Source organism: Protopterus annectens, chromosome 9.part0 (genome assembly GCF_019279795.1).
Source record: "Protopterus annectens isolate FY-2018-M chromosome 9.part0, PAN1.0, whole genome shotgun sequence".
Lineage (NCBI taxonomy): Eukaryota > Metazoa > Chordata > Ceratodontiformes > Protopteridae > Protopterus > Protopterus annectens.
The window spans coordinates 927781687-927805225 of NC_056743.1; the positions used below are offsets into that span (position 1 = coordinate 927781687).

A 23539-nucleotide genomic window follows, 5' to 3' on the forward strand; every position below is an offset into this window, starting at 1 on the left:
CCTAAACCTGATAGACTTCTTTGAAGCAGTCACCAAAGCAATAGATGAGGGTAAGGTGATTCACACAGTCTATCTAGATCTCGCCAAGGCATTCGACACCATCACCCACTCTGGAATTATAGATAAACTCAATAAACTAGCTATAAATCCCAATGTCACAAGATGGGTTGCCAATTGGCTTACTGACAGAACCCACACTGTGAAAGTAGCAGACTCCAAATCAGATTTCAGACCAGTGACAAGTGGAGTACCACAGGGTTCAGTCCTGGGTCCTTTCCTGTTTGGTATCTACTTCTCAGACTAACACAGAAGGTCTTTGGCTAACTAAATTCGCAGATGACTGAAAACTAGGAGCTATGATCGAAACTCCTAATGATGTGGACATCCTACAAAAGGGCCTCACTGAGACAGATGCCTGATGTCAAAGCCATGGTCTCAAGCTCAATGCCAAAATGTTCACTGTCATCCCCTTTGGTAAAAACTGTGTACCCATGAACTACCACGTAGGCGGTAGTCTACTTAACACCGAAAGTGTGATAAGAGACCTTGGGACACATGTGGACAATAGTCTCTCCTTTGATAATCGCATTGCCACAGTGGTCAGGAAATCCTTCTACATGGCACACCTCATCACAAAAGGTTTCTCAGACAGAAAAAAAGAGGTCACTGTTCTCTACTCATCACTCATTAGACCCATTATAGAGTACAAAGCCCCTTTTGGTATGTACCTCACAAGACATCTACAACAACTGGAAAGGCCGCAGAAATACCTCACAAAGAGGATTACTGGCCTCAAACAGATGCCCTATGCAGACCATCTAAAAAAACTCCAGCTTTACTCCGTCGCATATCACCTACTCAGAGGCGATCTCTGCCTAACATACAAAGCTAGGTCAAACCCAAAGCTGACATGCTCCACTTAAAAAAATCCCAATCCCTCCAACTACACGCTCTAGGGACCTAAACCTTTTCACCACAATAAACAGAACATGCTGGAGGGATAGATTCCTGTCCCGGAGACTTCCCATACTCTGTAACAGACTACCTATCTATGTCAAACCGAGCTCCTCATTAGCACTCTTCAAGAAAAATCTTGATGATTGGATGGGTAATAAGAAATTCACCCCAGGGATCACTTCTGTGATTCTGCTTGACAGGGGCACAGTAAAATAATTTTCTTGGGTGGTGAAAACCAGAGTACCTTTTTGGCTAGGCTAGGGCCACTAGTCTAGTACCTACCTATGAACCTATAAATATTTTGTGACATTTTTCTGAAACTGTACATGGCATAGAAAAAAAATTATCAGAGTATGAAAAAACGACAGAATAACAATCCATAGAATTAATTTGTAATCAAAGCATCATTTTGAGAGGCTAAAAAGAAAATACATGTGCAATTCCAAACAGAAGTTGAAAGAGAGACTTTAAAAGAACATTTAAAAACTGTTTGCAAAGAAGTAATAGACATTTCAAAAATTTATGACAATAGGGGTTTATGGACAGGGTGATGGGATTGTAATGTTATTTTAAAAATAAAAAAAAAATACACATATTTCAAATATTATAAATACTGAAGGCAATAAAGGTGTTGTAAAATATTGGGAGCAACCAAACACATATTTTTTTTGTGGGATAGAAGGAAATTTAATTAGTAACTGTGACAAAAAGAAATGTTATATATGTGGTAAAACAAGGTATAAAGTAAAGGAATGTGAACTTGAATGTTATACATGCAAAAAACAGGACATTTGTGGGTGGACTGTACAGAAAAAAATAATGAACAAAGTATGGTAAATCATAGTAATGATAAAGAGCAACACGGAAAAGAAGAGGAGATAGAAATAAATGAAAGTTTAGAAGAAAAAAGGGAGATATTAAAAAAATGATGGAGGATAGTAAGAGAAAGAATCAGAAGCCAGTGATGAAGAAAACATAAGTTGGAAAGTAGTAAGAGGAAACAAGTTCCATTGACAAAACAGTAAAACATAAAAAAGAATATTTAAAATAATGGAAAAGAAGAAAGGAAATTGGTAGCAGATATGAATTTAAAGAAAGTAATTTAGGAGGAAGAAGATATCCTCTAACTAAGGAATAGAGAAAGGAATAATTTAAGGCTTCTTTCAGTTAATGTTAGCAGTATGAAGAACATAACAAGCAGGATAGGAATCTTAGAATGCTGCAACAAACATGATGTTGATATTATTATTTTAGAAGATATAAGATTTCTGATGTATGAAGAAAGATTGCAAGCACAAAATATATGGGATGGGGATAATATGGAACATAGGGAATGAAAAGTGTTTAGGAATAGCAATATGGAAGTCAGTGGCAAAGACTTTAGATGTTATATTAGTAAAAACTAGGAAGATTAACAGTTGTAGATTTAAGATTGCACGAAAACATTTATAGAATCATAGCTATCTATACCTACATGAAATGTAAGAAAGGGAGAACTTATTTCAAAAATATTAGATTATGTTGTACACACGTGTATTATAATTACAGGGAAATGGAACAGTGATTTAAGGGGAAATAAAAAGAAAAGAGGAAAAGATGTTAAAGGGATTGTAGAAGTGAAATATGGAAAACTTGTTAGATGGAGTAGAAAACCATGGACATATAGAAGGGTTCTTTAAAACAGAAATTGATTACTTTATAGTTTCAGAAGGTATACGTATGATGGAAGAACAAAGTAACATAATAGGCTTTTCAGATCATTTAGCAATATGGATATAAATGTATCATAATAAAGAATATATAAGAGTAGGACAATGTATAAAAAGAATAAACAAAGGGGAATGTAATGAAAAGGCTAGGAAGTAATTATTCAATTATGGAAGGATGATATTACTATGAAAGCATTTTACAATAGTTGGTTTGAATAGTGGATCACCTTTAAGAGAAAATATAAATAAAGTTATTTTCAGTGGCAAAAAAAAAACAAGAAAGCTGAAACATTTAAAGGTATGTTGGACAATTTAGAGAATAATAATAGACAATATTACAAAAGAGAGAGAAATAAATTTATAAGAGAAATCTAGAAAAAAGTTAAAGAACTATTATATAAAAAGGAAGAGGTATCGCTATATTTAAGTAAGATAGTGAAGGAGGATAGTGTGATGAGAGAAGTGAAAGTTAAAGAGGAGAACTTAAAGAAAAATCAACAAATTATGGAAACCGTTATAAGTTACGTGCTAGAAATGTTTAGTAAGAAAAAGAAGGCAAAGTGGATGGATATGGGAAGTAAAAATATTTTCTGAACAAACAAAGAATTTGAAAAATAACTAGAAAAAGGTGTTTAAACAACTAAATGTTGAATCTGAAGCTGGTCTGGATGGAAGTGAATTTGAAATATATAAAAATATAGAAGATTGGCAGACTATTTATTACATATGTTTAATGACTGGTTAAATGAAGACTTGACAAGTGGAATATTAAAATTTATACGGAAAAAAAGGAGTAAAGGTAAAGATAAAAAACTGAGACAAATCGTGCAAACAATACAGATTAAAAGGTATTTATAAAAATAATACCAAAAATATTTGAGAATAAGACGCAATACATAATTGAGGAAAGTATATATATAGACTGAAAGGAAAAGGGATGTCAAGAGTTATTAATGATAGTGAAATAAATAGTACATTATATTGTCAACAAGAAAGAAGATATAAAACTTATGGTAGGTGATATTAATAAAGTATTTGATTCAATACAACAAATATTGTGGGATATAATGGATATGTATAATATTAATCCAATACTACATGATGCATCATTAAATTTATATAAAGCTTTAAAATGGTTAAATGCAAAAAATGTAACAATAGTGTTTAAACATAAATACAAGGAATTATGGGACCAATAAGGAATACTAAAAGAGTAAAAATGCTCTAAGGAAGAAACAGAAAATATCAACAAAACATAAATATGTGGAAAGTAAAGCTTGATGAAGTGGAAGAAAATAGAAAAAATATGGTAAAAAAAATTATGAGAAAATATTGCTGTGTCAATCCATGGGAGAATATTCCATAAGAAAAGCTCATAGCAACTGAATAAATAAACGGTGTAGTTATCTTGAATGTCAGGATATTTTTATGGAGACAGGGATAAAGAAATTGCTGGTAAAAGCAAATATGCTTTACAAAAAGAATATGTTTGCATTGTGGTGAAGAAGAAACAAGAGAACATTTTTTTAAATGAGAGGAAGTTAAAAATATGGTTTAAAATATGTATATTTTGGGGGCAAATTTTAAGAATAATGCAACATAAATAAGGTTATGATTGAATATGGTTATTATGAGAGCATAAATAAAAACAAAATTAGATGTTGGTAAAATGTTTTGTGTAGCATGGGTAACTATGGAGTGAAAGAATTAATGAAAATATGTGTAGTGGAAACTGGATATTACCATTAATATCAGCAAAGTTTAGATTATGGTTATATGGTTATGGAGAAAGAATTGGGGGTTGAAGTAAGAAACGTGAAAGTCTGAATATTAGTTTGAGATATAGAAACATGAAAATGAAAATTAATTTAAACATTTGTATAAATCTGTGTACGTATACACACACACACACACACACACACACATATATATATATATATAGAGAGAGAGAGAGAAAGAGAGAAATATATATATATATATATATATATATATAGGTTCACTTTATAATCATGAAATATCGAATTTCAGAATCTCAAGATCATAAAGCCAAAACCTTAAAATCCCAAAACCCCAGAAGCATGAATTTCAAAATCACGACTCTTGTACTAACTATATACCACACACATACACATACACACACCTCCCCCCCACACACAAACACATACATCTACACTACATACCAGAAGGGGGGCAAGCCCTCCTGCACCCCCATGTAGGGGGCTGCACCCCATATACTCCCCCTACTTAAATATACTAACTCCAAGATTGCACTACACAGACAAACACATGAAAACACCACCATACAAGCTACATTCCCCTTGCACACACATCACAGTAACAAAACACACTGACACACACTAAATCCCCTAACCAAAACCCTTAAACATAAATACTTACCTGAACTTCCAGCTATCCATTCACACAGTGCAACACCAGAAGCTCTACTTCAACATCTCCATATTTCGGGATTTTTGAAATTCGCGCTTCTGGGGTTTCTGAGTTTTAAGCTTTCAACTTTATAACCTCGGGATTCTGAAATTCGATATTTCAGAATTTTGGGATTATAAAGTGTTTTTATATATATAATATAAAAGGTGCCTTGGGATCTTTTATATCCACCCGAGCTACCACCAACTCAAGCAGATGGGGTCTTGGATTAACATCTCATCTGAAGAATGGCACACTTAGTGCAGTGTTGGCAATCAATATACCTGGTGTGGGAATAGAACCTACAGCCTTCTGCACCAAAAGCGGGTGGTCTACCTGTTGCACAACTGACACTGCCCAACAATGCAATTCCATTGTAAAGGTCAAGTCTTTGCATATTAGATTAATAACTACTCCCCTTGCAACAGACAACAGTTACTGGTTGGTTGATACATGAATGGCAAAAGGATTTACCAGTGGGTATATAGTGGGGAAATGGGTGCTGCTGGGAAAACATTTGAAACTAGAGGTCAGCTGTTGCAGGGCTGATAACCCAAAAGTCAGCACTGCAAAAGTATACATGAAATCACACATCTATTGTTAATGGTGAGCATTCATAAAACTATACTTTCTGTTGTTATGTGTTTAGTAGGAGCACTGTAATAACAGAGCCTGTAGAACTTTCATTTTATTGCATTATACAACCAATATTACACAACTTGACTGCTGGGGGAAAGGATAAAACTGGATGAATGGCTGTTGACATTGAGGGATGAAGCCCTTACTGCAACCCAGATGACCCATGTTTAATAAGTAGAATGGAAGAGGGTTGGAGTGAGTGCCCAACATCAGCTCACCATTTTGTGGGGAGGGAGGCAGCTTAGGCTTACTGCAATAACAATCTTACAGCTTGGTTTGCTCTGCAGATGGTGGAGGCTAGGACACTTTCTCCAGCAGCAGTATGATGCCACATCAGCATCTTCAGTATACTCACAGTCCCAACCATGGGTTGGGTTGAGCCCAGGGTAGGGTAAGATGGGTTTGGTAGACCTGGTAAATGAGGAGAGGAGCTGGTAGCCGCTGATGCATCAGCTGCCGGAAGGGGAAAAAATAATAAAACTGGATAAGTAAAGCAGGCAGCAACACAAACTCATGTTATTCAGAAAGGAGTTGTAAAATGGCTACGCAGCTTACCCAAATTGCTTAAATGCATTATTGAAGGTTAGGTATGTTCAGGTGAAATTCTAACATCCTCCCATTCAAAAGGCAGCCTGACAGGTTTAAAGTTTTGAATCAGTTTCCAGAAAGTAATGTTTATGGTACCAACGTAAACTATTAGATAACAATTTAATGTTTCACTTTTGTTCATTCCCTTTTTCCCAGCTTAATTCATTTCAGGGTCACAGGAGAGTAACAGCCTTAACCATCCCTTACTGGATGCAAGGCATTAAAACAGAGTCATTCAGAGTGCTGGATTCCATTAAAGAATGCATATACACATAAAGTTACACAAGGCACACACACTTACGAGCAGTTTAGGGATCATCAGTTCACCTATAGTACATAGTTGGGATGTGAAAAGAGACAAGAGCACTCAGGGAAAACCCACACAGACACAGGGAGTGCACACAGAGATGGTACTTCAGCCAAGAACTAAAGTTGGAAATCAAGTGCAGTGAGGAAGCAGTGCTAACCAGACCTCTCAATCTCTCACTGGAAGAATTCTGGGCCAAACCCAAAGTAATGGTAACAAAGTGGGCAAAGGGCCACAGTCACAGATGAATTTTAGATACTGTGCTTATAAAGTTGCACGAATAACAAGTGTTGCATTAGCATACATTTTTTCTGAATGATATCAAGTCTGAAACTCAAATGTATCTCATTATTTAGTGACTTCCGTCGTTAATTTGCCAAAATACAGAAATTTTATGATGAACATACCAAAAATATGAGTGAGCAATCTGGACATTCAGCACAGTTCTGGACAGTTTAGAGGTATGGTGCTAACTACTGCACCACTCTGCTGACTTCAAATTACTTTCCATATAAAAAGATGTACAATATACCCTTATGTTTTATTCAAGCTGACAGAATGGAGACTACTGTTGGCAATGAGTGTCATAATAGAATTATTTTTCCACAAAATGTAGTGTGCAGATTTTTAAAATGCATTTTCTCACTTTGTTAGCAGTTAAGAATGCAGCATTATAGTACAATAATTAAATTTTTCACATCAGATGCATTTGCATTTAATGCATAATAATGTACCTAATGACTGGGACTACAGCACAATATCATGTGTTCTTTGCTTACAAATATGCCTACAGAACATTTTCTAACTCTACAGTCAATATTATTTCCGTTTTTTCTTACTTGTTATTATTTTGTATTTTTCAGAAACATGGCATTCAAACTGACAATCTGCAGAGTTTTATGGACAACTTCAATATGGAATACTCATGGGAATGGACATACTTTCCTAACATAACAGTGAGAAACCTTCAGTCCTTCTCTGCCATGGTGGCCCGTGTCTTCACCCCAGGTGATCCCTCTATGCATGACCTAGAATGACATAAACAACACACTCTATACTGGACTTTTTTATGAAACAAAGATGCAGCTGAGAGTGAAGTATCTCATTAAATTATAACATGGCAGCTACTGATGTCTGTAAACTAAAAGATAACAGTTTCTAATTATTATTATTATTTTTACTAGTATTATTTAATATTTATTTTTTACTAGGTTTATAAAAAGTAAAAACAGAAGAAACAAAATAAGGCATAATTAAGTCTGATGTTGTGTGTTCACAGGCTCCACCTTTCAGTTTAGACATTTATAGTCAATCTTCAGATGGCAGAGAAAAAAGATAGTTATTCAACCAATAATAGGCAGAAAGTCAATGGGTTAGATTTACTGTGATGGATTACATTTTGACTGCATTCCTTTGTTGTCAGAATTTGTACTCTCAGTGATACAAAGAAATAGCTCCTTCTCAACTTTACACAAGAAATGTGGGAACATGTGAAGCCCTGATTACTGTTGTTGAAGTTGTATTTCTCTACTACTTCATGAATAGAAGAAGAATGTTTAAACTGTTACATGAATACTCTTACATTCTAAAAATGAAACAGTACAAATGACATTTTATTCACACTCATGAAAACTGCAGTACATAACAGCCCCACATCATAAGGACATAAGATGTGTGGGAAGATAAGGCTAATTGGCCTAGAGGGTCTCATGATCTCATGTAAAGGGAAAAAAACTGCAGATCCTTGTCCATCAACAAAAAAACTTCCTTTTGCACCCAACGTTTTACGTTTCACTATTATTATTAATTCTGTAATATACTCAGAAAGGCCTCCCCTTAAAAGAATTGTTAGGCATGAAGAAAGGAAACAGTCAATGTAATAAAGCCACACCGAATTTTAATACACACTAACACATAAGCGCTTTAACAGAATCACCACGTTTTTGTCTACACAAGTACATTGTAAGCCATATGTCTTACTGTGTTTCAATTTATATTTATTAATATGATGCAGCTCTGGGCGGCATGGCTCTGTTCCCATAGAAAAGAGTAATAACTTTAAAAATGATTGCTAAAAATGCTATAAGAAATATTTGAACTTATGGTTTCTGTGAATACTAGAAAATATTAAGGATGACAGAGAAAACACTGCATAAACAGAATATTTACTATTTAAAGTTCTAAGTAAACTTATTTATTGATTATTTATATATTTTATTGTACAATATTAAATATTATTTATTGTGACATGTTTGCATACATGGTATTGGGAGCAGTATTCTTCCTAATGTATTTAAATCAAAATAAAAACTCTGACTTGAATTTTATAAAGTGTGAATTACATTTATTGCTTATAAATTGAGCAGTAGCTGTGTTTAGGCCAAATGAGTATCTGCTTGAATCTGATGAATTGTCCCTGTCTGCTGGATATTCACCTGGTCTCAAAACTGTAATTTATGATGCAGCTAAATGTTGGTCCATAATTTGCAAGTCAGGTAAATAAATAAGTGTAGAAAAGAAGATGCACTAAGCAGAGTTGTAAGTCCAAGAAAGCTTCACTAGTAGTTATCAAGTTTAAAGAAGTTAGAAGCAGCCGAGTGCGGGAACTCATCAATGACTGTTTTTCACAGGAAATCACTGTTGTGGGTTTTTTAATGTGTGCACTGGGAATGATTTTCTTTTTCTTTTCTTTTTTACAAGCTTGTTTTTTATCCACAGTTTTTTTGTGTGTGGAATTAGTGTATCTATAAGTGTGTGGAATTAGTGTATATATATATATAAGTGTGAGAGGTGTGAGTGGGACACATATGTCCTTGCAGCTGTCTCCTTTTAAAAAATAATTTAAGAAAACCATCTTGTTGCATTGAAGATTCAGCCAATTACTTTTCATTTAATAAAATGCAAGTAAGCATCTAATAATCACCTCACAGTCAATTGCCTGTGTGTGGAGAAATACTGACAGCTGTGTTGATTTCTTTTTTTGAAACTGAGTACTGAAGGGCTTCCAGAATATCAGAGTACAAAATATCCCTTCATTCAAATTAGGCTTTATGACATTCAGACAGAAAAGCAGATAGTAACATTTTTGGTATTAATTACTGTCTTGCTTGTTGGAGCACAAAGAAACTGAACTGAGGAAATGCAACATGAAACACAGTCCTCGTGATTTCTGGTCTTTGTCACCTGACTAAACAACAGAATGTTATCATAAACATTGATGGCTATTGCACCCTGATGGTCAGATTTTGTGTCCAAGCAATGGCATCTAAGTATTACAATGAAGGGACAGGCCATAAACAATAGGCTTTAATACTGCAGTGGAAAACTAGCACAATAAAATGTGAATAAAACTGACAAGGATACCTGCATTGCATTTAATTGGAAACTGTGTAGGACTTGATAACACATATAAAAATGTATGAAAATAGAGTGATGTAGTGTTCATCATCAGCACAGACAAACAGGCATATCTCTGTCTTCCATACCTCTCAAAGTGTTAGCACAAGAAATCTGAACAAACAATGGGGGGAACAAAGGCCCAAAAATAGAGACAAATTTAAAGTCTTGCTTGTATAAACTTAGAAAGTTGCTAGAATAAAAGGTTTAGTTTTACCATGCATTTTCTGAATGATACGAAGTCTGAAACTTAAACGTCCGTCATTATTCAGTGAATTCAGTCCTCACTAATTTGCAACAGAACCACATGTATTTTGAGGAACAGACCAAAAATACGTGGCAAAAATCTGGACAGTTGAGAGCTATGCTGCCTTCCCTGATGACTACATTTTCAGGTTTTTAGAGAGAGTAGACAGTGAACAAAGAAACAGCATGCTACACATTGGTGTCCTAAAAAGAGGGCACTATAAACAAGGCTGGCTTAACATAAATTACATTAACTCACCAGGATTTTTGACCTAATTTTATTTATAAATTTCTTATCAGATATACACATGGATAGTTTAGTTCAAAAGCTTGACCCAGCAAAGACATAGCTTTTTAAATACAAATGCTGTACTTACAATAAGTAAACACCTGCTTTATTGATAGATATTTCCATGAATCTTTCTTGACCATTCCATCATTGCCCAAAGACAGTTTCATACAGGAAAGATCTACAAAACCCATGTACTGCCAACAACCCAGCTTGTTTCTGGTCGTCTAGCAAAAAAAAAAAACAAAAAACAAAAAAAGGAACAGGATGATGATGTCACGCAACGAAAAGAAATGAAGAAACTGCAAAAAGGTGAATCCAAAATGGAGACAAAAGACTGCTATTAACTCTGTGAGACTGAAGACAACAGAAAGAAGGAGACCTAAGTGGACAGATTTTTGGGGGGGGGGGTAAAGAGGTTCCATGAGGAACAATCCTTTTGAAGTGGTATATCATTTCTCTGGCACCACACAGTACTGTAGTAATTATTGTTGTTCCCTCATAGAACTTGGTGCTACAGTTTGGATCTCATCTGAGAATCTATGCACTCTTTCTATATCTATAATGGTTTTTGCCATTAACCATTTTAAATTCCAACACTTTCAGACGTGAGTCCTGGAAGAGTGGGACTGAATATGTAAAACATGACTGCATACATAAGTCCAAGATCACTGTATCTTAGTGCTCCTCTTAATCCAAGGTACAGGAATCTCAGAGTCTATATGTTATAAGCACTGGTAATAAGAGGCGTGCAATGAACTTACCCTCAACAAAAAACAACTTTAAAGGAGAAAAGCGACATTCAACATTTACTGTGCAGTGTTCAATATTTGCTCTTCTCCTCTTGGTTCAATGTATTTGTTTTTCATAATTCTGAGACTTGCAATTAGGATCTTAGAATTACAATAAAGAGGCATTTTTACCATGTGCTCTGATTTCCTCCCACATTCCAGATGCAAACAAAAATGACTCATTATTGTAATTCCAAGGTCCTAATTGCAAGTCTCAGAATTATGAAAAAAAAAATACAATGAACCAAGGAGAGAAGAGCAAATACTGAAAATTGCTTGAGGTATGTCTGCAGTGTGAGAGCAAGTGTGTGCATATCTGTTCTGTGAACCCCCCCCCCCTGGATAACTTCTCTGGTTTGTGGCAAATAGTGCCCACTGAGTGCTGGGATAGGCTCTCACCTCCTCTGTGACCCTGCACTGGATTAAGCAGATAATCATAAAAATAATGAATGAACATCATCTGGCCATCTTCTCAGCCTATCTAGAGTACTATTTGTACCTCGCCATTCTTTGCTGAATATATTCCACTTCTGTTTTATTTCTACCATTCTGTCTTTCCTTTACTCTGAAGCAAACATTTACAGGAAGAGAAAGCAAAAAAAAAAAAAAAGTTAGGAAGTGGCTGAAATGAGATCAGAAATAATACAGGTCACAGATGTAATGTGAGATGAGTCATACTTTGAGGTCTGATTTGCTTTCACCTTACTTTTTGCCTAAACCTTGTTTTCTCCTTTTCTAAGTAAAATATAAATAAAGCTTGTTGTCTAAGGTGAATAAAAGTGGCATGTTATAACCCCAAAGTCACATACGTTGGTCAAGAAAAGCTCTAGCTGTTAGGAGGAAAAAAGTAACTTGATATTTATTATTAATAAAAATAAATGTATCATTAGACTGGAAGGAATCAAAGGACACACTACCTGCTGATGTTTTGACATTCCAGTCCACATCTCCAATTTCTCTTATAGTCAGCAATCAACACCTGGAGACTATTAAAGTTCAACATTAGCCTTCAGTCACACAGAGGTATATAATGAATGGTCTACCATTTGCACTCACCATCACTCTTACAACATATCATTCATTGTATTTCAACAAAAATGTACAACATTGTTTCATTTGGAAAATTGCCACATCATTTATTTACCACTCTCTGCTTTAGCTCAGCTTAATGACTTTTACCTCGAAATTCTCATAAAGACACTGTACAAATAAGTGAACTACTCATCTGTCAAGACAGGGAATGTGCTACTGATGCCTTTAAGTGGCTAAAAATGTAACTAATGCCTAAATATCAAACAGCCAATCTCCTACAAGTTCATCTCTCCTCAAAGCAATTTTTAAAAACGGCAGATTGGGACATGTGATCTCGCTTTTCCTCACCTTCCTCAAAAAAATCAGTGGGAGGATGACGCATCATTCTCTCCTGCTACAGAAAAATATCAGGAGACCAAAATGCATACATACAGATTACAGATGCTTTAGATTAGCAGCTCTACCTCAAAAGCACAAATGAAAGGATAAGGATGAAGAGAACCATTAAGTACTGCTCTGTAACATTTAAAAGTTTAGTAAGATGCTTAAAAATAGCATGCATGCAATGAATGCAGTTACCGGCCTCCATGAAATCTTTACTCCGATTGTTGTTATGACACAGAAAAGACAGATACAGACAGGAGAGACCACAGAATTTGCACTTCCCCTTAGTTATATCTTTTCATAGGTTCATAGGTTCATACTAGGCTATCTGCCCTAGGGCATTTATAAGCCTAGCCAGAGTGTGTTTGGCTTTCGCCACCCATTTTAAATTAATTTTGCTATGCCTTTTATGAGGCTAGTATACTGTGCGCCTCTGTCTAACAGTGACACAGAAGTGATAGCCGGGGTAAACCTACGATCTCCCATCCACTCATCAAGATTCCTCTTGAAGAGAGTCAATGTGGGATTCTGCCTAACCTGGACTGGGATTTTATTCCAGAGTGAAGGGAGCCTCTGGGTTATGAATCTGTCCCTCCAGCATGTCCTATTTATTTCAGTGCTGAGGTTCAAGTCTCTTGAGCGCGTAGCTCGATGGGATTTGGATTTTCTGAGGTGCAGCATGTCTATTAATTCTGGGTTGGACATGGCTTTATACGTCAGGCACAGATCGCCTCTGAGCAGGCGGTATGCCATTGAGTAGAGCTGGAGTTTCTTTAACCGGGCAGCATATGGCATCTGTTTGAGCCCTTTGATCCTCTTGGTGAGGGACTTTTGGGATCTTTCCAGTTGCTGCAGGTGTCTGGTAAGGTACATCTCAAAAGGGGCATTGTACTCAATTATGGGCCTGATGAGGGATGAGTAAAGATGTACAATGACCTCCCATGATCTAGATGTGAATCCCTTCATGATTAGGTGAGCTATATAAAATGTTTTTCTAACCACTTTGGCCACGTGGTTGTCAAATGAGAGATTGCTATCAACTTGGATCCCCAGGTCCCTAATGACTTCTTCTGTACTTAATGGATTACCACCTATGTGGTAATTTGTGGGCACTTTGTTTTTGCCAAAGGGGATGACTATGCACTTTTTGGCGTTTAGCTTGAGGCCATGGCTCTGGCACCAGTTGTCTGTTTCTATGAGGCCCTTTTGGAGGATGCTTGTGTTGGCTGGAGAGTTGATTATGGCGCCCAGTTTGCAGTCATCTGCGAACTTGGTCAGCCACAGTCCTTCCGTGTTGGCCTGTACTGCCGAGAAATATATACAGAACAAGAGAGGTCCCAGGACTGAGCCTTGTGGGACGCCACTTGTAACTGGTTTGAAGTCTGACATGGCTCCAGCAATTCAAACCATGTGGGTTCTGTCCTTGTGCCAGTTTGCAACCCATCTAGTGACATAGGGGTTTATATTTAAGCTGGTGAGCTTATCTATAATGCCTGAGTGGGGTATTGTATCGAAGGCTTTTGCGAGGTCCAGGTAGGCTGTGTGGACCACCTTCCCCTCATCAATGGCCTTGGTGACTGCTTCAAAGAAATCGACCAGGTTTAAGAGGCAGGATCTGCCCTTAACAAAGCCAAACTGGGTAGGATCCAGTGTCTGTAGGTCCCCAATATCTTTATTTATGAGGTCCATGATGATCCTTTCCATAGCTTTTCAGACCAAGCTAGTCAGGCTTATGGGGCGATAGTTTCCAGGATCCGTTGAGGCACCACCTTTGTGGAGAGGGACCACTGTTGCTGTACGCCACTCTTTGGGTACATATCCTGTAGTAAGGCTAAGATTGAACAGTAGTTTTATGTTTGGGTTTAGCTCTTCTTGGAGTTCATGTAGGACGCAGCCCGGGACACCATCTGGTCCCATTGATTCAGTGTTTTTTGGTTTGTAGAGGGCGGCTCCTACCTGAGCATCTGAGATGTCAGGGGGGCAGCACTCTGTTGGGATAGATATTTGCCGTTTTGATGGGGAGAGGGGGGAGAAGTTTGCACTGAACCTGTCAGCTAGGATGTTGGCAATGTCTGTGGGCTCGGTGTATTTTTTGTCATTTTGGACTAATTCTGAGCATATCTGGGAATTCCCACCCAGGTTCCTAACATAACTAAAGAAAGCCTTGTGATTATCCTTAGTGTCCTGTGCAATTTTTCTCTCGAAGCTGGCCTTAGACGATTTTATGAGTGCCCTTAGTTTTTTGCTAATACTGATCAGAGATGCCTTCCCTTTTTGGGATTTTGCTCTATCATGTAGTAGCTTCCTCCTTCTATTGTATAGTTTGTTTATGACTGGGGTCCACCAGACAGGACGTCTGCCTTTGGAGGACTGGGTCTTGGTTTTATTTGGGATTGCATGATCCATGCATTCCTGAAGGTGTTCATAGAATGTGTTTATAAAGGATTCTGCGGTCTGGGCCGTATTTTCCACAGGCCCGGGGGCTTTGAAGGATTTCGCCTTGGTTTTGAGGCATGTGAAATTTGCTTTAGAGAAGTTTTTCACTGTGGTTTTCTGGGCAGGGGGTGGGGTCGGGATGTGAATATCCAGTGAGATTAGTTTATGGTCTGATCTTACCAGTGAGGGATACACTTCTGGTCTGGAGCATAGTGTCCCCATGTTGGTGATGATCAGGTCCAGTATGTTTTCCCCTCTTGTGGGAGTGGTAACAAGTTGTTCCATAGCATTTGAGTTTATAAATTCTAGGAACCTTTGGGCTAGGGTGTTGGAGCTAGAGTAATGCTCCCAGTCTATGTTTGGGTAATTAAAGTTGCCCAATATAATGGTGTTTGGAGAGACCTTCATATTTTCCAGTATTCTCAGGAAGGCCAAGTGGGGTTCCTGTGTTTGGGAGGGTGGTCTGTAGCAGGCTATAAACTGGAAGGCAGTTTTACCCACAGTTAGTTGCACATGGATAGTCTCTGATGCTTCGTGCTGTGCCACCAACCTGGAGGTGTGGTTATCTTTGAAGAATATTGATACTCCCCCTCCTTTGTGGTTCGGGCCAAAAAGCATGGTATGAGGTATAACCTGGTAGTGCTGGGGTGCTCTCGGGAGCCTTGAACCAGGTTTCTGTTACTGCACAGATATCGATGTTCTCCATGCTAATGAGAGTTTCGAGTGCGTGCATCTTGAGGTTTAGACTTCTGGCATTGAGTAGCATTACTCTTAGTTTCTTATCCCTTGTGATACCTATGGAGGTGGGTTTGTCTTTTGAGCCTTGCCTAAAAAAGGCACTATGGGGGTAGCAAGAGCCTTTGCCAATATCTGAAAGCCAATGCTTTCGTGCATCGTGGCTTGTCGAGCATGTCATCCCAGGCTGACAGGCATTGGATACCCTTTGCATGACACCAAAACTTAAGCCAATTGTTGAAATTGATCATCTTGTCTTCATATTGTGGCATCATTCTTGGTGAGGGTAAGATGTTACTCAAGGTCAGGGTCATACCGGCCTGGGCTACATGCTCAGAGCGCTCCTCTATGTCTCTTTTCATGTAGTCCAGGGAGGTACGTCTCAGGTCATTCACACCAGCATGGACAATGACTGAGTCATATTTGTACTTGCCTTCGAGTGTCCTGAGTGCTTGTGTTATGTGACGGATCCTAGCACCCGACAGGCAGCTCACCGTGACCTTTTCCTTGTTTAACCTGGTGAGTGGGACGGCAGTGTGCCTGACGATAGAGTCACCTATTACAAGTGTATCAGGTGTGTTGTTTAGCCTTAAGGGCTGTGACTGTTCAGCACACTGGCTTTGTGAGCTATGTGTTGCACGTGTTTTGTTTTGGGGTAGCGGTTGTTTGGGTGTCTGCTTTGGAGGTCTCTGCTGCTTAGGCAGATTTTTATTTAGAGCCTCAGTATGTTTTGTGTGTTTATGTGTTTGGTTTGTTGTCGTGGTAGGTCTATGTGAGACTGGAATTGTAGTGAGTGTGGTTTCCTTCTCCTCCTGACTGGTTACGCCAGTACTGAGTTGAGAGAGCTTAGCCTCCAGTTTGGCTATATGGTTGCATCTCTCACATGTGTTGGAATTTGTTGGGAGGAGGAGAGGGTTGTCTGTGTACATGAGGCAGTTGTAACATTGCCTCAAGATTCCCAGATTCACCAGCTGGACCGGAGAGGAGATTGACAACTGACCTTTGGACATGCTAGAATAGTATTGGGAATTCCTTTATAATTGAAAAAAAGGGCCACTGGGGAACAAGGTACTCAAGGGGAGTTTGTGAGGGTGTACTGCTTTTAATTTTTTAGAGCTGACTTATATAATTGCTTTAGTGAGCAAGTGCCAGGTAACTTAAATGCAATGTGTTACAGGTAACTTAAATGCAAAAACGACAAACAGTAACTTTCTTTCAAGTGAAACAAGGAAATAAGTACACTAAGCAATGCAGATATCACTAGGGATCCACAGATGTGCTAAAAGGCCGCGTTTTAGGTGGAATTAGCGTTTCAGGGAAATAAACAAACAACAAGCATACAAATAAAGCTAGATTCAGCAGGCCTGGATCTAGTCTATGCTACAGCAAACAAGGTGTACCAATTTCAGTAAGAAACAGTTAGAATATGCAGGCACTATAAGCCTTTAACCAGAAATTCCCTGCTCAGAAGGGCAGAGTCCAGCCTCGCCTCCCACAAGAGTGCAGACCGCAATCCTTCTTAACGTAAAATAACTGGCCTGAAGCCCAAGTGCTTAAACTAGAACTAATACACTTTTAGAATAACAGACACTGAGCTCTCAATCAGCAGTTCCCAACATAGAAGGATGTAAGCTACCTGTCCTGCCACCACAGTGCAGGCCACAAACCTTCCTAATGTAAAACAACTGGTCTGAAGCCCAAGTGCTTAATCCAAAAGACTTAGAAATGATAGCTACACTTTAATCAAGTTACTACCAGCAGTAATAAATACAACTGAATACTTTAAAGAATGCCTGGATTAGTGCTCAAGTTATACAAACAAAGCCAGATTCAGCAGGCCTGGATCTAGTCTATGCTACAGCAAATGAGGTGTACCAATTTCAGTAAGAAGCAGTTCAAATATGCAGGCACTATAAGCTTTAACCAGAAATTCCCAGCTCAGAAGGACAGAGTCCAGCCTCTCCTCCCACAAGAGTGCAGAACACAAACCCTCTTAATGTAAAATAACTGGCCTCAAGCCCAAGTGCTTAAACCAGAATTAATACACTTTTAGAATAACAGACACTGAGCCCTCAATCAGCAGTTCCCAACTTAGAAGGATGTAAGCTACCTGTTCTGCCACTACAGTGCAGACCACAAACCTTCCTAATGTAAAACTGGTCTGAAGCCCAGGTGCTTAAACTAAAAGGCTTACAATGAGTTACACCAAGCAGTAATAAATACAATTGAGTACTTTTAAGATGATGCAAAAGCAAAATAAAGTAGGAAAAAAACACAAATACAGTAAAATTTTTTTTTGGAAAGAGAGAAAGGAGTAGCAGAAACTAAGCTGATTGGCCTTCTCAAATGCTCTCCCTGTACTGGGTAGAATGAGGTAATGACACTAGACTGGGAGGAGGGTCCCAGATCAAATTTACACTAGGGGCGAGCAACTGCAAAGCCACCAACTAAAAGAGACAACCATATACTACACATATTTATAAAATAAATATAATTATCTCAGTGTGGTAGTATATCAGTTGGCAAGAGGATTACAGGTAAGTTATGTTAATGAGCTGTTTCCTGTACTCCAGTGTGTGATTCCCCTCAGCCTCTATTTGCCTATCATGCAACTCTGGGCAAGTTATACAACCAAACAATGTTCTGTAGTAATTGGAAAACTGGTAAAGGGACTTCAATCGTCTACTGGATTGCATGCCTACTAACAACCAATAAACACACAGACACACATACAAAAAAAAAAAAAAAATATATATATATATATATATATATACACATATATATTACACACTGCTAAGAAGTGACCTGTGTCTAGTATACAAGGCATCCTCCGACCCAATACTGATAGATTTACTGCACATTAGCAAGTCAAATGGCATTAGAAATACTCTGTCTAGGGATATAAACTTTTATGCAACATCAATAGAATGATTTGTAGGGACAGGTCTATTTCACGGAGGACACTTCTGCTTTGGAACAGACTCCTCATCCACATAAAGAAAAGTTCATCCTAGTCCATATTCAAGAGCAACTTGGCGCTATGGATGGAAAACAGAAAATTTACCCCAAGACTGCCCTGTTACTACCAATGGACAGAGGCAGCTCCTGAATGCTTTGTCCTGTGCATGGGTCCCCTCAAATTACCTATGGTATGATCCCATTTATTCTCATTAGGGGTAATATATAATTATTAACCATGGGAAGGGTAAGAACAATCTTTAACCAAATGGGATAGATTAATTTGAATACAAAAAGGAAAACTGGCTAGGCTTAAAATGGCCCACAAGGGCAGCTAGTCTAGTACTTACCTCTGACTGATATCTATATCTATCCATATATATATATATATATATATATATATATATATATATATGTGTGTGTGTGTGTGTGTGTGTGTGTGTAACAGACATATCATAGGTAAGTACTAGTCGAGCTGCCCTTACCTATTATGAAGTATATATATATAACTATACAAACCACACACACACACACACACACACACACACTGTACTAAATATCATATGCTGGAGGATGGCTCGGTCATTAGCTCAAGTGGAGTGTATTTACAGTGAATAAATAAATAATTCATAGTTTGCTTCCAGCTTAAGCAATATCAACATACTCTTGACATAAGTTCTGATTACTTACAGTTCAGGTTCAGGTCATTTTCAAAGTCGCTCAGAGTACTTCTTTATAGTTCAGACGGACTTGGCTGATCTCGTTATTTACACAAGCAGTTCAATGGAACTCACTGACTGCCCACAGTTAAACTCTTGGCATTCCTGGAATAGGTCCTCAGGTAGGCTTCTGGCACTCCACAGCACCTTCTGGTCAACAGTTCCCAAGAGTCTCCACTATTGTCACAAAAAACCTCTCTAGGAGAGGTAAATGTCTCCGAACTTACAGGCTACAAGCCCTCTCTTTACCAAATGTTCTGCCATGTGATTCACATTAGATTTTTTTTTATAAACTTTCACTACTGCAATGTACACATTCCAGTACTATTTTCCTTGTAAGAAGTCGTGCATATGCATTTTTTTATAAATAAAACAGCCACTTTGCCACAATGACCCTCCCCATCTCAGCATAAAACTTCAAGATTTAAACTGAATGGGATAGGTTATGGGACTGGGATAGCCCATCTCCATTCATATGACTGTTGTCAGGTCTATGCCTGATGGTGAACAGCAAGGGCTGGGTGACAGAGACCACTTACACAGCTGGGTGTTTATATCTTGATTTTTGTATAACAACTAACCACTACATGGTCATTTACTAAAGTAAAGCTTCACCCTAATAAATAATACTGTAAATAATTGAATACACACTTAACAGCAGCACATTTCTGCTTTATGGAAGATGATCTTATCTCAGCTTTACTTAACTTCCTGTTTAGGTAACAGACAGAGTGTTCCTCACCAAATGCTTTCTAAGACAACAGTGCTCCTAAGTCTAATTCAGATGCACTGGCATGCATAACAAAGGCTTAGTAAAATTAGCAGAAACCAAGACTGGCTGTGAGCATAAAATAGTTTTCATTTGGTTAAAAGCCTTATCTGTTTCGACAGTCCACCTTATTTTATTTTTTTTTAGGATTTCTCTCTGTCTCTCCTACATCATGCTTCAGCTCCCTAACCAGTGCACCTCATCCATTGCCGTGTCTGCCAATCTCCTGCTTTACACCCCAGATTATCTCCAGCAGGACTGGGGCCATTACAGAACTTAGGGTGTCCTTGGGGTTGAACCACTCACATCTGCCAGAGGGGATTCTTACTTTTACTCCCCCACATTTCTAATGGTACAACTAAGGGGCACACGTGTATGCAATGAGGATATGTGGCATATCACCCTGCCTCCTTTTCAGTTCAACCTTGTCCCCACTCCCTTTGTCCTAAGTCTCAGTGTGTGACATCCCCAGAATGCACAAGGGATCATCACAGGAGATGACCATAGAACCACCCACCAGGGATGGTAAAGCCCATCCCTCCCTGCCACTCCATCAGATGCCAGATCCACTAATTGAACCCAGGTCACCTGGGCCATAGTCAGGGCTTTGGAAACAAACCACAAGAGCTGGAAACAGGAAAAAACTTTATTCCGGTACCTCGGCCCACTGGCCTTCAAAGGAATGAACTAACAAATCACTAAACACCACATAAATACTAGTGCATAGTAATTGAACAATTGTATCATTAAATAATTAAGTAATTACATACTTAAAAAAGAGAAAATCAGTAACAAGGCATGAAATAAATGAACCAGCACCATTTTAACTAGCAATCTATTCTAAAATTATTAAATAGATAAATTTACTTCCAAATTTAAACCACGGGGTTTTAGAGTATTATACTTCAGAATAAATCTACTCTCCAATTTTAATAAATTATGTAAGAAACTGCCTCCTGAAGATACCTTTGGTTTAGCCAAAGCACAAAAAAACAGTGATTCAACTGACCCATTATGCATCCTATAAAAATGATCAAAAATAGGGCTATCTGTTCTAGAATTCCGTACATCACCAATATGTTCTAGTATACGAACTTTAAGTTGACGTTTGGTCTGGCCAATTAATAATTTTAGAATAGATTGCTAGTTAAAATGGTGCTGGTTCATTTATTTCATGCCTTGTTACTGATTTTCTCTTTTTTAAGTATGTAATTACTTAATTATTTAATGATACAATTGTTCAATTACTATGCACTAGTATTTATGTGGTGTTTAGTGATTTGTTAGTTCATTCCTTTGAAGGCCAGTGGGCCGAGGTACCGGAATAAATTTTTTTCCTGTTTCCAGCTCTTGTGGTTTGTTTCCAGACAATCTCTTTTGCTGTGGTTGGTTTGTTCCATAGTCAGGGCTTTATCAGAGTGTCACGGTCCACTTTATCTGGATAGGTGTCTTACATTCTGTATGGTCTGACTACTCAATAAAAAGTTTTTGAACTTCTTGTTTCTAGGCCAAAGACAAAGTTGTATCGGATCATAACAGATAAAATTCTCTGTTGCTATATATATATATATATATATATATATATATATATATATATATATATATATAATGAGAGAGAGCATCTCTCAGGCTGACTACAGAAACGTTAGTTTCCTTCATGGTTTTAATGCATTTATTTGATATATCCGCTCTAGTTTTCTCTTTCCAGTTTGTTTATTTTGTTGTTCACATTGCCATTATCTCTGTTACCTCAAAGAATCCTTGACATTTTGCTAGGAACTTATTTTCAGTCGAAATGACCAATTGTAAGACTTTGTCTGCTATTTTAAACTCCCCTTGTTTGGCACAAATTTAACCTATCTTACCTATATGTACGTGAAGTGATCTATCATACTTTGAAATGGGGTTCTCTCCTTCTCCCAAGTCTTCCTTGCTATGTCCATTTCTGCCATACAGCAACTCAAATGGTGTAAATCCTGTTGCAGCATAGAGCAAATGTCTTACAGCAAAAAGGAGAAAGGGAAGAAAATGATCCCAGTTCTTATAATCTTATTTCATGGTCTACGTTAGCATAGACTTCAGAGTTTTATTAAATACTGTACTAAACTCATTAGTTTTAGGGTGGTGCGCTGAAGTTCTTAACTGTTTTTCTTTTAAACGCTGGCAAAGCTGGTGCACTACCCTGGACATAAATGGGCTCCCTGATCTTTGAATATTTCTTTGGGTATTCCTACCTTAGAGAAAAATAACACCAGTTATTCAACTGTTGACTTAGTACTTACTTTTTACAATGGTGCTGCTTTATGAAACTTAGTAGCATAGCTAATAATCACTAGAATGTCTTGGTAGTCATTACAACGCTTTATTAAGGGACCTACACGATCCATGGCCATTCAAATGGGACTTAAATAACAGGCATGAGTATCACTTGACTTCTGAACAAAGGATGTGGTGCTATCTTTTGACATTCTACGCAAGCTGCATAGTCCTTATAGGTTCATAGGTTCATAGGTTTATACTAGGCTATCTGCCCTAGGGCATTTATAAGCCTAGCCCAAATTTTTGTGGCTTACGCCACCCCTTATATGAAAAAATACTGTGCTCATTAGTTTGTTGTGCCTCTGGTCCAGCAGTGACACAGAGATGATTCCCGGGGTAAACCTACGATCTCCCATCCACAGGTCTAGATTTCTCTTGAACAGAGTCAGCGAGGTGCTCTGCCTCACATGGACCGGGATTTTATTCCACAGCATAGGGAGTCTCTGAGTGATAAATCTATCCCTCCAGCACGTCCTATTTATATCCGTGCTAAGGTTTAAGTCGCTTGCTCTAGTGGTTTTGGTGGATTTGGATTTTTTGAGGTGGAGCATGTCCATTAATTCCGGGTTGGACATGGCCTTGTATGTCAGGCACATGTCACCTCTGAGCAGACGGTATGTGACTGAATAGAGCTGGAGTTTCTTCAATCTGGCAGCATATGACAGATTTTGGAGTCCCTTTATCCTTTTGGTGAGGAACTTTTGGGGTCTCTCCAATTGCTGCAGATGTCGGGTGAGATACATCCCGAATGGGGCATTGTACTCGATCATTGGTCTGATAAGTGAAGAGTACAGGGGAACAATGACCTCACTAGATCTGGATGTGAATCCCTTCATGA

At 38.0% G+C, this 23539-nt stretch overlaps 1 protein-coding gene across 1 annotated transcript in view; it reads left to right on the forward strand.

The window, feature by feature from the left end:
• The window catches only part of IL23A (interleukin 23 subunit alpha), a 39419-nt gene extending 30655 nt beyond the window's left edge, over positions 1-8764 (forward strand). The window contains exon 4 of the mRNA XM_044083669.1: positions 7491-8764. Within this exon, the coding sequence (XP_043939604.1) occupies positions 7491-7664 (174 nt within the window). The 3' untranslated portion in view covers positions 7665-8764. The remainder of the gene's footprint in view (positions 1-7490) is intronic.
• The last annotated feature ends 14775 nt before the right edge of the window (positions 8765-23539 follow it).